Genomic DNA, 12,628 nt, shown 5'->3' on the forward strand with positions numbered 1-12,628 from the left:
GTCGGGCACGTGTAGACGGCCCCGCGGACCGCGGGCGTGCGCCCGTCCGGGAAGACGCGCGAGCACATAAAGTCCTCGCGGTCCAGGTGCCACGTCATGGCGTCGTGCGTCGGCGTCAGCGCCACGGCCGCCTTGCCCGTCTGGCCCGCCGTCTCGGCCAGGCGCGCCCGGAGCAGCCGCTCGTCGGCGGCGCAGAGCTCCGCCAGCTCGCTGCGGCCCAGGGGCCGGACGGCTTCGTCTAGCGCGGCGGCGGCGGCGGCGGCGTCGTCGTCGGCGGCTCCCTCGGGCGCGGGCATCCACGTCACGTGTGTGCTCTCGGCGGGCAGCCAGCCCAGCTTGCTGTAGAACTTCTTGCCAATGTCCGAGTAGAGTACTGAGAAGAGAGCCCCGGCCTGGGCCGCCTTCTCGTCCCCGTTTGTCACCAGCTGTCCGTTGTGATTCTCACTAGCTTGGTAGCTCCGCAGCGCCTCGCCCACTTCCCTCATCATGCGGCTAGCGTAGCCTTGGCCCCTGAACTGGGGGTCCGTGAACACGGCCCCGATTCCGTGCGCCACCACGTCGGTGGCCGCTGTCGCGGCCTGGCCCGGTGCCGGCGGCGGATACGACACCATGGCATGCTTCCGGTACGTGTCACAGGACGAGAGGATTGGCCGCGCGTCTGGCGGCAACCTGCCGTCCGTCAGGATCCAGCTGCTCTGCAGGCCGTCCTTGGACCCGGGGATGGTGTACAGGTAGGCCTCGCGCTCGATATATTCGTCCAGCGACAGTGCGGGGCCCCACGGTCCATGGGTCATGGTCCAGATCCGCTTCAGCTCCGAGTCGGTCGGGTGTGCGAGGACGAGGAAAGGCTCCGACGCCGACGGCAGATCTTCTGATCGCCCGAACGACCCCATGGTGGCTATGTGATTTCCGTCGGTTGGGGGTACGAGGTGGGAAGTGTTCAAGTTGTGCCGGGCCCGAGATGGCTTCCGAGATGGCTTCGTTTGGATACAAGTACGCTCCGATGGCGGCACAGTGACGGAATTACTCAACTGTCGGCTCTCGAGGCGAAACCAGTGGTGTTGTGAGTCATCTACCCGTGCGGGCAGACGTGCCTGCAAAAGTGCGGATAGGGCAACCGTCTTCAAATACGGCCTCGACAGCCTCCGCCCTGCCGCGCCTAGCCCGAGCCCGCTGTGTCAGTAAATGCACGCTGACAATAGTGTGGGGCCACGGTGAACTGGCTCCCCCGCCCTGCCCTGTCATGCCTTGTCCGTCGGCGGACCTCATGTCGGCCATCCTTTGTTTTCCGCCCGCCAACTTGCTCTGGATAGGCAACCGGGCAAGACCGGGCGAGGGACACCATCCCTGTCCGTGCAAGGGAGCCAGGTTGAACAAGCAGAAGTCGATCGACTCGCGAGCCAGGCCAGCTGACAGCCCAGCACGCCCAGTTAGTTCATACCGGCACCCACGGGACCTGATTTGGATGTTTGAGTTGAAACCCGGCACCGGAATTTGGTACTAGAATGCGGGAGTACGCTCCAGCACCCGCCATGGACAGGGTTGTAGACCGCAGCCCCGCGCCTGGAAACCGAGGCGAGGTCAGCAGGCCGCCTTGGCTCCTCTAGTTTTACGTCACAACTTCTGCGTTGCCAACAGTTCAAACATGTCGCTGCTACTAGCGTGCAGTGCGTGCCAGCATCATGGCAGGTCGTTGATAAGGAATGCGTGTCGCCGCTTGGGGCGCTGGTGGCGGCTGGCTCGGGTCACAAAGCCGAGAGTAAGCGGCAGATGTAACAATGCAGTAAATCTGCAGCTGCACCTGGCTAGCTATCGGCCTAGTTCCGCCCTGCGGGACCGTGGCGCCCCTTGGCCGCTCCGGAACCTTGACCGCCAGCAGTCCGCCGTCGACGTCTTGAGCTGACTGTCACACAGCCGGCGATCGTCTTGGCCTGCATCAGTTGATCTGTGCTGTCGTCGTCAGCATAGGAGGTGCTCTCTAGTCGCGGGCGGGCAATAATACAGCAAAGACTTCCAGACAGGTGCTTCATCAAATGCATTCGTAAAACATGACCGGACCACACCTAGCCTTTCAAGTGACACCCTAAACTCCGCGACATGAGCGCGAAAAGTAGTAGTATATGGTAAAGCGGCCAAACAAAGAGCTCTTTTTCTTATTCTCCTTTCCGCGTCTAGTGGCCATGCCCGTCGTCCTCTTCCGCCCTCTGCTCCGGGTCCAGCTTGATGAGCGTGTCGATGCGCATGATGCTGATGCACGCCTCGACGGCACTCTTGAGCTGCCGCACCTTGCTGATGCTGGGCTCCAGCACGCCCGCCTTAATCTGGTCCACCAGTTTCCCTCGCGCCAGATCCAGGCCGTAGTTGCGGTAGCCCTTCTTGCGCGCCACCACGCGTTCGTCCTCGTTGGCGTCGCCGCCCTCCTGCGTGCGCTGCGAAAGAGCGTGCCGCGCCCTCAGCTGAGCCACGAGGTCCGAAGCGTCCTTGGCTGCGTTTACACAGAGAGTCTTGGGGATTACAAGAAGCGACTGCGCAAACTCGCCGATGGCTAGCTGCTCACGCGATCCGACAGTACCGGCGAACTCCTCCAGGTAAATATGCAGTGCCGTCTCGACTGCGCCGCCTCCCGGCACGATGCTGCCGCTTTCTAGCGTTCGCTTGACCGCGCAGAGGGAGTCGTGTACCGACCGCTCCATCTCGTCCAGCTGGAAGTCGTTGGACCCACGGAGGATGATGGACGCCGATGAGTGCGTCTTGGTGCCCTTGACCAGGATGCACTCGTCGTCCGAGATGCGCTCCTGCGACACCTCGTCGGCGTGGCCGAGGTAGGACGGCTCGAACTTTTCGTCGCCGTTGAGGTCCGACAGCGTGCCGAGCAGAGTGGCGCCCGTGGCCCGGGCGATGCGGCGCAAGTCCTCCTTTTTGCAGCGTCGCACCGCCATGGCTCCGCGCTCAACAAACATCTTGAGGCAGAGGTCATCGATGCCCTTGGTAGTCAGGATCACGTTGGCGCCGGCCTTAAGGATCATCTCGATACGCTCAATCACCATACCCGCCTCGCGTGCCCGGATCTGCTCGAGCTGCTGCGGGTCGTCAACTGTAATCTGCACGCCCAGCTTCATGCGCTCCTTCTGGAAGTTGATGTCGAGGACGGCGATCTTTGCGTCCGTGATGCGCGTCTTCATGGCTTGCGATGCCACAGTGCAGTTTAGAGCGTAGCCCTTGACCAGCACGGACTCGAGCGAGCCGCGGCCGTGGGCCTTGAGGATGTTGACGGCCTTGACCGGGTACTTGGTCTCGTTGCGATTGTTTGTGCTCTTGACGGCTTGTAGGGCGTCGACGACCATGTTGGCAAAAAAGTCCGAGTCGGCGCCGATGATCTTGCTGGACATGGACGTTTTGGCGATGTTGATCAATGACTCACGTCCCAGGTTCTCGACCTTGACGCTGATGTTGTCGTTCATGTACTTGACCGCCTCACGCAGCGCCAGGCGGTAGCCCGTGATAATGGTTGTCGGGTGTATCCGGTTACGCATAAGCTCATTCCCCCTCCTCAGCAGCTCCGCCGCGATCAGCACCACCGACGTGGTTCCGTCGCCCACCTCCTTGTCTTGTTGTTGGGCCAGATCCACCAAGATCTTGCCGGCAGGGTGCTCGACGTCTAGTAGGCTGAGAATGGTGGCGCCGTCGTTTGTAACCGTGACATCCTGCAGGTCGGCGTGTCAGCGCCATGGCATCGTTAGAAGAACGAGGAGATTAGGTCGTACACCGATATCGTCCACCATCATCTTGTCGAGGCCGCTTGGGCCGAACGAGCTCTTGACGACATTTGCGATGGCCTGGGTGGCAAGGACTGGGGACAGGAAGGTTAGCCGTGCCGCCGCAAACTCCCCCGACCTGTGCTTGTGACGCTCTCACCATTCTGATCGCGGATATCGGAGCCCGAAATCTTCTGGCCGCCAAGGAACAGCGTGCCGTTCCCCGGCTGCGCAAACATTGATGCCATGCTGAAAAAGTATCAAGACCCAAGAAGCAGCGTATCTAAGGTTTCAAATCCGTCGTTATAGCTCCAGACAGCAGCCTTTCCGTGATGGAGGCTCTGGCTTGTTGTGGCGGCGGTGGGGGAGCAGCAGAAATTGGGTGCAGTCAAGCCTGCCGCAAGCTGTGTCGCCGCCCTGCACTTGGCGGCCAGGTGGGATTTGGAGCTCTCCCCAAGCAGTGGGCAGTCGCACGGCCCAGCTGGGAACTTTTTTTTGCGGAACTGCAAGTGCTCCTTGGCTTGTAATTGGCCAAGCTGCCTCTGCTGCCACACTTCCGCCACAGCTGGAGTTGAGGTCACTGTGGCTCACCTGCCAGGGCCCTGCCCCTCATTGACAGCCCCCCCATTTCGCGTGAATCTGCGCGCGCGGGAGATGGAATGCGGGGCACAAATTAGGAGGACGGCACAACCACAATAGGCTGATGAAGCACCCAGCCTGAGTCAACATCTTGGAGGACGGGACAGACGACTGGTGACCCAATCCAGCTTTTCGCTGCTCTCCCACGAGCGACAACCACCTAGAACTCCCAGCAAAGCCCGTCGCAACCATGGCCGACAACGAGCAGCAGCCGCCGGCCGCCGAGCAGTCGACGGAGCCCTCCAAGAGCGCGCTCAAGAAGGCCGCCAAGGCTGCGCAAAAGGGCGCTGAGAAGGCCGCCAAGGCCGCGAAGCAGATGCCCGTCCAGACCAAGAAGACGGACGACATCATCGGCATCACCGTTTCCAAGGATGAAAACTTTGCCCAGTGGTACCAGGAGGTGGTGCTCAAGGCCGAGATGATCGAGTACTACAACGAGATCTCGGGCTTCTACATCCTACGCCCTGCTGCCATGTTTGTGTGGAGTCATATTCGCAAGTGGTTCCAGGAGAGGATCGACGTCATGGGCGTCGAGGAGACCAGCTTTCCCATGTTCCTGTCCTCCAAGTCGCTCGAGAAGGAGAAGAACCACGTCGAGGGCTTTGCGCCCGAGCTGGCCTGGGTCACCAAGGCGTAAGTTCATACCCAGAGGTGCTGGCCGTGTCGCCGCGTGGGCAGAAGCTGACTCTTGGCTGGTCCAGTGGCGACAAGGACCTCGAGGTCCCCGTCGCTGTCCGCCCGACCTCCGAGGCCGTCATGTACCCCTACTACGCCAAGTGGATCCGCAGCCATCGCGATCTGCCTCTGCGCCTGAACCAATGGAACTCGGTCGTGCGTTGGGAGGCCAAGCAGACGACCCCCTTCCTGCGCGCCAGGGAGTTCCTGTGGCAGGAGGGCCACACGGCCCACCTTTCCGAGGAGCTGGCTGGCAAGGAGGTGCTGGAAATCCTGGAGCTGTATGCCGGCGTCTACGAGCAGCTGCTCGCCGTCCCGGTCGTGCGCGGCAAGAAGACAGAGAACGAGAAGTTTGCTGGTGGATACTACACCACCACAGTTGAGGGCTACATCCCCTCCAACGGCCGCGGCATCCAGGGCGCCACGTCGCACTGTCTTGGTCAGAACTTCAGCAAAATGTTCGACATCACTGTCGAGGACCCGGCCAAGCAGGGCGGCCACCTCCACGTCTGGCAGAACTCGTGGGGCCTGTCGACGCGTGTTATTGGTGTCATGGTCATGATCCATGGCGACGACAAAGGCCTAGTTCTTCCGCCCCGCATCTCCAAGATCCAGACCGTTCTGATCCCCGTTGGCCTCACTGCCAAGACCACCCCTGAGGAGAGGACCAAGCACGGCGAAAAAGTGGAGGAGATTAGGAAGACGCTCAAAGACGCCGGCCTGCGCGTCGAGGCGGACCTGCGCGAGGGCTACACCCCGCCGTGGAAGTTCAACGACTGGGAGCTCAAGGGTGTGCCGCTGCGCCTGGAGTTCGGCCCCAAGGACGCGGCCAAGGAGGTGGTGAGCTATGCACGACGCGACACTGGCGAGAAGGGCACCATCCCCATTGCCGACCTCGCCACAAAGGTCCCCGAACTGCTCGAGACCATCCAGAAGGCCATGTTCGAGAAGGCCGACGCCGCCTTCCGATCGCACCGGCTCGTCATCTCGGAGTGGGACAAGGTTGTGCCCGCACTTGACTCCAAAAACGTGGTTCTTATTCCCCACTGCCTGGACGGCAAGTGCGAGGACCACATCAAGGACATCACCAAGGGCAGCGGCGTGGAGCTGATGGCTGACGGCCAAAAAGCACCCTCGATGGGCATGAAGAGCCTGTGCATTCCCTTTGAGCAGCCAGAGGGTGGCCTCGTCAAGGGCGAGACCAAGTGCCTCAGCCCTGACTGTGATAAGCTCGCCGAGACGTTTGTCATGTTTGGTAGGAGTTACTAGGCAGTGGTTCGCCAGCCTGATGTGACGGCCTCGTGGGTCAGGGTCAAATACAGCAGAGCATGTCATTCCAATAGGGGGCCAGGCGAATCTAACCATAGTTCATGTGACGGACCTCCCTACTCACAAATTTAGCTATGATATGAAGGTCGTAGTTGCGGTGGCGACGGGCGGAGCAATTTCAGGCATGCAAGGCATGACGGTTGCGGCATTTTGATCTGGGTGTTGGGATGGCGGAAAAAAATGGCAGCGAGCTCGTGCTTTTCGTTTAGATACCTACTTTTTCAATTTCCCTTCTTCGTAGAGCAAGGCCCGACCCTCTGTCTCCTTGGCCATATGTTCCAGCCCCTTTCAAGGGCCTTACCCGAGTGGCGTATTCCGGCAAGCCAACTCATGTCAACCGTCAACCACTTTGAACCTTGCCAAGCCACTTTGCGACCATTGTGTGAGTTGGGTGGTGGACACTCGTGTTTCTAAGCCGCAGTCTATGCGCCCAAGGTACGTGGAATCAAAGCCTCCAGTGGGGGATTTTGTAGCTCCGCCCTTATTTGGAGTTGAGCAGTGAGCTTTTGCAAGACTTGTTGCCGTAATCATTGTGCTCGGCCCCTGCCGCGCCGGTAGACTCCGCCGTGGTCGGAACCACGACGGCGTGACGGAACTGGCATGAAGCAGGCACCCGCTCGCCAAACAATGAACCCTCCAATGGGTCCAGTCCAGGGCCGCTATGGATCTATCCGATGTTTTGTGCCGTTTTCTGCTAAGCCTTGTCTGTCCTGCGCTCGACACTTTCCCGTCACGGCTGCTGTAGTCTGTGACCAGGTGATATGCTGTGTTGGCAGTGTTAGGCTTGCGAGCAGTAGCACGATGCGTGTGGTTGCTGGGAACAGTGGAGGACATATAGGCAGACGGACGGCCTTCCATCAATCTCCCGACTGCAAAAGTTATTCTGTCCGTTGGATTGAGATACAACGCGAGGCGGACAAGGAAGGGAACGAAGCTTAGATACGGCCTGCCCATTGACAGCTCTTCCCAGACGGTTCAATGGCTGGGGAGAATTCGAGACAAATCCCTTGCGTCGCCATGACGAAGAGCCATCTGTAAAAAAAAAATATAAAAAAAGGTGTCGGAGATGGAGGCTTGAATAAGGCCTGGCTGTCACTGGCTGTGCTGCTCGCAGTGGGTCATTTCCACAGCCTGACTTTGCATTCAACCCCCACCAAACTACAGTTTGAACAGGCCTTGATCCTCGTGACTTTCGTTTATTCGTGTACTCCTATACGCCACGCTCGCGATACCAAACTCACAAACCGTCGCCGGTTCTGGGCCCATGAAAAGAAGAAGAAGAAGAAAAAAAAAACCGTGTTATCGTTGCAAATTCCCCTCTCCTCATACGTGGTTCGCCGCCCCGGCCGGGTGCTCCGTGACCTCCCACTCTCTAAAGACGGCGTGCGAGAAGGCAGGCTCGGGCCCGCTCTTGCGGCGGCCCGCGCTCGACACGCTGACCGAGTTGCCCATGATGACGCCGTCGGCGGAGAAGGAGGTCAGCTGGATCTCGCTGCCCTCGGGCGCCTGCCAGGCGTTGGACGGGTTGCGCTGGCTGTGGTGGGGGTGGCGGGCCCCCGTGCCGCGGCGGCTGGCGGAGGCCGAGCCGGCCGACCCGCCCTTCTTGTTGCCGCCGTCGCTGCGATTGCCGCCGTCGCGGTTGCCGCCGCTGCGGTTGGTGATCTTGCCGGCGGCGGCGCGCCACGTCTTGGTCGCCAGGGGCCGCAGCGCCATGCAGGCCACGACCATGATGGACACGGCGAACTCGGTGGTGGCCCAGATGTCTGACGCCGGCGGGGTGTCAGCCTGTTTCCTGCTTCTTTGTCTTGGCTTCCGAGAGCGGCAGGTGGGGCGGGCGGCACTTACAGACGGAAATATAGTTTCCCGTGTACATCATGGAGATGAAGCGGCCCGTGCTGACCATCATGGTGGTGATGCCGAGCGAGAAGACCACGACCAGGCCGGCTTGTTGTATGCTAGCCAGGGACCTTACTTGACGCAGAAGGGGAATGGGTAGGAGGAATACTGCTCATTCAATAGCATGCGTGTTAGTGCCAAGGACTGACTTGATAGAAATACTCAAACCCCCAGGGGAGCGCCACGTACTCAGAGCTTCAACGGTGATGCACAAGGCCCAATTGTTGACCATTAGCGTGGTCGACGTAAAGGTCGAGCAGACGTTCTCTCCAACCTTCCAGTTGACGGACGGGTCGGGCCCGCACCAAAAGGCGTCGGTAAAGACAGTGATCAGGACGGCGGCGACCGTCACGGCCGTCACCACGTACAGGCCGGCGCGCAGGGCCCTTTGGTGGGGAGGGATGAGCTGGTAGTAGATGGCCAGCATGCTGAGCTTGGGCAGATACAGGCCCGCGTCGAAGAAGTAGTTTGTCGCAAACCGTATCTTGCCCAAGTCCTCCCCGATTGCTCCAAAGTCAGACATGGCGCCCATGCGGTATGTGAGAGTGTCGCATATCACGAGGCCCAGTATGCTCAGCGCCCCCAGGACCAGGAGGAGGTCGGACACGACGACGAGGAGGCGCGTCTTGTCCATCTGGAAGCGCACGCTGACCCGCAACCCGACCAGCAGCCAGGCGAGCGAGAGCATCAGCCATTCGATGGCCTGTCGTTGTTTGTCAATCACCAGGCGGTCGGTTTTGGCAGGGGGGAAGAACGAGCAGCAAAAGTTTCCTTACCATAACTTCGGCTGGGTTCACCATGGTGACGGTTTAAGCTTTGGTGAGTCGCCGGGGGGTGTGAGGATCACGAAAGCCGGGCTCGGCTGTGGGGATGAAGGATTTCTTCAACGTCTCTCTCTCTCTCTCTCCCAGAGCAAGGCAGTCGACACGACATGCCCGCCATGCAAGCCCGCACAAGAGTCGGGATTGTCGTGTTTACAGTCTGTCGCAAAGGCCGCTAGGGACAGTGCGCTAACCCCCATGCAGCGGCCCTAGGGGAACCATTGATGGAAGCCGGCCAAGCGGCCTGGGCCTAAACCTAAACCCAGCTTTTTGGCCGACGGGACTAGCGACGGGGAGGGTCGCAGGACTGGGGTAGCTAGCCGCTTGCTGTTTGGAGACTCTACCTTAGCTCCGTTTTGGTCCCCCTCGCCCCCGGGATGTTGACTCGGAACATCGCAGCTCCCCCAGCATCAGCTAAAAGCCACGCCATACGGTGAGGAGGGGGGCCTTCCCATGCCATGCCAGGGGCGTTTCTGTTTCTGGCCCTTCCCCCGTCCTCTGGCCTGTACGAACCGCACGGCGTTCTCGCCGACGGTGTGATTTTGTAGATCAGGGTTTCCCACTTTATTCGAGCGCGGAAGGCGGGAATAGCTGGGAGAACGCGTGCCGCGGTTGTGCTTGAGAAAGCCAAGCACTCAAGCTCCTGTCAGCCTCATTCCTTTCCTCTTGTCAAGCGGGCGCTGGGTCATTAGTCTATGGCAGTTACCTGTTTCGGTCCTCCTCTGGCCAGAACCTACCTCAGCCTCCTGCCGGCAACTAGTCCACCGTATGAATCCCGAGAGCTAGGCGCCACGTCCCCAGGAGGCATTTGCCTTCACAAGTTAAAATAGCATGAAATGGCATGATCGCTATTCAGCAGCAAGCCCAGCCACCTTCGCGCGACAAGCCCGTGGTGATTGTCAGGCCCGAGCCCTCGAGAAGCACGGACGCGATCCGGTACATGCTAAGCGAGAGGCCCCGATCCAGACAGGCCCGGCAGCCGATTTTAGGGTTTGGGCCGAGTGAGACGGAAAGCCCACATGGGATCGAACGCATTTGATAGGCTATGCGATTTTGCGTGTAGCCCTTGTACGTGCTTATCTTAAAGTATGTGAGTTTAATTTCTTTACACTGGACCTGAACACAATGAAGCTGCTGTATCTTTCCTGAGAATGCCTAGCTCAGCTTCTCACGTGGCCTCTGGTCCACATCACGTTGCTCAAAGTATACACAGTAGGCTCTCTCCGTTACTTGGCACACGAACACCGGCGCCGGCATTCCCGCACCCGACAAGTCGCTCTTCGGACGGCAATCAGCTGGGACGCGCCAACGGTTCGGCCTCGCCGGGGCATCCCCTGCAGCGCCGCTGCAAAATGCCACCATAAGCGGCTTGACCCCCGTCCCGTTCAGGATTGATCCGGCGCGCTCCTCATCGAAGCAGCCCTCCACGTCGGGTCACGGCTCGTCCATTTCACGATGCCGGGCGCCGGCCGGCAGAGCAACACGTCCGCATCGGGGGCTCCAGAGCCGGGGATCGAAGCTGAGCCGGCGGATGCAGGGGTCACGCCATGTGTGAGTGAACAGGTCAGGCGCGCGCGCGCCCAGCTCCTAGAGCCGCATGGCTAGGGTTCTTGGCGCGCCAAAGAACGAGGTCCTCGTCGCCGCCGCCCAGCAGGCGTGGCATCCATGCCTAGATTCCCACGTTCCATACCTAGGTCGAATCCATCGCGCGACCGCGAGTCAGGCTGTCAGCACTACAGACGCATGCTGACGGGGCTCTTGGGCAGCTGGGCCTGCAGATCATCAACGGCGGCGCGGAGCCCCCGGCAGGCATTGCGACAGGGCCTGAACCAAGATACGAGCAGGTGTGGTGGCGTAGCTCGTGCTGATCCGGTGGACAGGGAGGTGCTCCCAGAGCAGTTATGGAAAGTCGAGCCGGGGCAGGTTGAGGAGGTGGGTGGTGGAGAGTTGAAGGGGCACGCGGAGCGAGACGGTTCGGACCGTTGGTAGTCATGGAAGGGGAGGAGGCGGAGCTGCCGAGGACCGTCAGAGGAGGCGACGAGGCAGCAGCGTAGACACTACTTGTAGCCTTCAAACGGCTGCTTGCAAGCGTAGATTTGGTTGTCTCGGTGGCTAGAAGCGTGTTGAATTGCTCAAATCTTGCATCGCGGCGGACAGCATGGCCTGAGCACCATCTGTTTCTCACGCTAACCTGCATCTGCAGTTTGTGCGAAAAGAAGAAAGGAATCAGGCATGGATTTGGTATCCGATGGCATCGCCTGGAGGAATTCGGTATGGAACATGATTAATTCATGGAAGAAGCCAAAAAGAACATCAAGCGTTGCCAAGAAGGAGCAGTGGCCCATTTCGCGCCGCAGTCGGCCCTCCTCCGCCCGCTGCTCCGACAGTGCTGACACGGTGGGGTGGTGGTGATGAGGGGCGCGCCTTTCGGACGACATGTCAGGCCTCACAAGCAACACCCCAAGCAGACACTTGATAACTACCTACCTATACCTATGCCTCCAACTCTCTCCATCAAACCATCGCCAAGTCCACACTTTACCCCGCGTCCAGCACCCCAACCGCAAAACCACAAAAATGCCCGCCCTCAAAGACTTCGCCGTCCTCACCTTTGACGTCTACGGCACCCTGATCGACTGGGAGACGGGCATCATGACGGCGCTGCAGCCGCTCTTCGCCGCAAACGACTACACCACCACCAAGGACGCCCTCCTGCCCGTGCTCGGCCGCCTCGAGGCCGCCCAGCAGGCCGCCACACCCGACATGCCCTACCATGACCTGCTGGCCGCCGTGCACCCGCAGCTGGCGTCCGCGCTGGGCCTGACGCGCGCCCCGCCGACCCCGGCCGAGTCGCGCGCTTTTGGCGACAGCGTCGGCGCCTGGCCCGCCTTCCCGGACACGGCGGACGCGCTGGCCCGCCTGGCGCGGCACTACAAGCTCGTCGTGCTGTCCAACGTCGACCGCGCGTCCTTTGCCGCCTCGCGGTCCGGCCCGCTGCAGGGCGCGCACTTTGACCTGGTGCTGACGGCGCAGGATATCGGGTCGTACAAGCCCGACCAGCGCAACTTTGCCTACATGCTGGACAAGGTGGAGCGCGAGTTCGGCGTCAAGAAGGACGGGGTGCTGCAGACGGCGCAGAGCCAGTTCCACGACCACCACCCGGCAAAGATGGCGGGCGTGAGGAGCTGCTGGATCGCGCGCGCCGGCGCCGTCATGGGCAACCGGGATGAGGAGGTGTTTGACTGGAAGTTTGACACGCTGGGGCAGATGGCCGACGCCGCCGAGGCTGAGGCAAGTAGATAGGGAGAGGCAATCAAAATCCGAAGGGAAAAAAAGAAAGAAAAAGCGTGTCGATGGCGATGAAAACCACGCAACTAATATGGCGGAAAGCCACTCGCTTACTACCCAGTAGGCGTGGCGGTCCGCCCTTGAGCGGGAACGGTGCTAGGCCGGTCCGGGCCTAAACCCGATGGGCCGCATGCCTCGTCGCTCTCGGCAGCCTTAGCCGCACGA

The 12,628-nt window shown here is 60.6% G+C and overlaps 6 protein-coding genes across 6 annotated transcripts in view; 2 read left to right on the top strand and 4 right to left on the bottom strand.

The window, feature by feature from the left end:
* Positions 1–893, bottom strand: part of GGTG_09044 (hypothetical protein) — a gene marked incomplete at both ends in the record, with an annotated part of 1,403 nt that extends 510 nt beyond the window's left edge. The window contains one exon of the mRNA XM_009226887.1: positions 30–893. Within this exon, the coding sequence (XP_009225151.1) occupies positions 30–893 (864 nt within the window). The remainder of the gene's footprint in view (positions 1–29) is intronic.
* Positions 894–1,976: 1,083 nt separating this feature from the next.
* Positions 1,977–4,208, bottom strand: GGTG_09045 (T-complex protein 1 subunit alpha). The gene is made up of 3 exons (XM_009226888.1): positions 3,916–4,208; positions 3,765–3,850; positions 1,977–3,704 (listed from the first exon to the last, which is right to left on the bottom strand). Exons 1-3 carry the CDS (start codon positions 4,001–4,003, stop codon positions 2,172–2,174), a joined length of 1,707 nt encoding a protein of 568 aa, XP_009225152.1. The 5' UTR covers positions 4,004–4,208; the 3' UTR covers positions 1,977–2,171.
* A 220-nt stretch (positions 4,209–4,428) lies between these two features.
* GGTG_09046 (prolyl-tRNA synthetase) lies at positions 4,429–6,765 on the top strand. The gene is made up of 2 exons (XM_009226889.1): positions 4,429–5,027; positions 5,096–6,765. The coding sequence occupies exons 1-2, from the start codon at positions 4,585–4,587 to the stop codon at positions 6,336–6,338; spliced, it is 1,686 nt and encodes a 561-aa protein (XP_009225153.1). The 5' UTR covers positions 4,429–4,584; the 3' UTR covers positions 6,339–6,765.
* A 782-nt stretch (positions 6,766–7,547) lies between these two features.
* On the bottom strand, positions 7,548–9,270 carry GGTG_09047 (hypothetical protein). Its single transcript, XM_009226890.1, has 4 exons — positions 9,071–9,270; positions 8,484–8,997; positions 8,244–8,402; positions 7,548–8,161 (listed from the first exon to the last, which is right to left on the bottom strand). The coding sequence occupies exons 1-4, from the start codon at positions 9,092–9,094 to the stop codon at positions 7,722–7,724; spliced, it is 1,137 nt and encodes a 378-aa protein (XP_009225154.1). The 5' UTR covers positions 9,095–9,270; the 3' UTR covers positions 7,548–7,721.
* Positions 9,271–10,160: 890 nt separating this feature from the next.
* GGTG_09048 (hypothetical protein) lies at positions 10,161–11,312 on the bottom strand (the record flags this gene model as incomplete). Its single annotated transcript, XM_009226891.1, has 2 exons — positions 10,161–10,716; positions 10,857–11,312. 2 exons carry the CDS (start codon positions 11,310–11,312, stop codon positions 10,501–10,503), a joined length of 672 nt encoding a protein of 223 aa, XP_009225155.1. The 3' UTR covers positions 10,161–10,500.
* Positions 11,313–11,692: 380 nt separating this feature from the next.
* GGTG_09049 (haloacid dehalogenase) lies at positions 11,693–12,418 on the top strand (the record flags this gene model as incomplete). The annotated part of the gene is made up of 1 exon (XM_009226892.1): positions 11,693–12,418. The coding sequence occupies one exon, from the start codon at positions 11,693–11,695 to the stop codon at positions 12,416–12,418; it is 726 nt and encodes a 241-aa protein (XP_009225156.1).
* Between the last annotated feature and the right edge of the window lie 210 nt (positions 12,419–12,628).

This window comes from Gaeumannomyces tritici (genome assembly GCF_000145635.1).
Source record: "Gaeumannomyces tritici R3-111a-1 unplaced genomic scaffold supercont2.5, whole genome shotgun sequence".
Classification (NCBI taxonomy): Eukaryota; Fungi; Ascomycota; class Sordariomycetes; order Magnaporthales; family Magnaporthaceae; genus Gaeumannomyces; species Gaeumannomyces tritici.

Bases quoted from the DNA above. Each gene is read 5' to 3' on its own strand.
- GGTG_09045 (XM_009226888.1), bottom strand. From the start codon at position 4,003: ATGGCATCAATGTTTGCGCAGCCGGGGAACGGCACGCTGTTCCTTGGC. The intron at 3,851-3,915 runs GTGAGAGCGTCA...TCCTGTCCCCAG, and splicing joins CGATATCCGCGATCAGAATG to TCCTTGCCACCCAGGCCATC. The intron at 3,705-3,764 runs GTACGACCTAAT...GCCGACCTGCAG, and splicing joins TGATGGTGGACGATATCGGT to GATGTCACGGTTACAAACGA.
- GGTG_09046 (XM_009226889.1), top strand. From the start codon at position 4,585: ATGGCCGACAACGAGCAGCAGCCGCCGGCCGCCGAGCAGTCGACGGAG. The intron at 5,028-5,095 runs GTAAGTTCATAC...TGGCTGGTCCAG, and splicing joins CTGGCCTGGGTCACCAAGGC to TGGCGACAAGGACCTCGAGG.
- GGTG_09047 (XM_009226890.1), bottom strand. From the start codon at position 9,094: ATGGTGAACCCAGCCGAAGTTATG. The intron at 8,998-9,070 runs GTAAGGAAACTT...AAACAACGACAG, and splicing joins TGAACCCAGCCGAAGTTATG to GCCATCGAATGGCTGATGCT. The intron at 8,403-8,483 runs GTACGTGGCGCT...TTGAATGAGCAG, and splicing joins CATCACCGTTGAAGCTCTGA to TATTCCTCCTACCCATTCCC.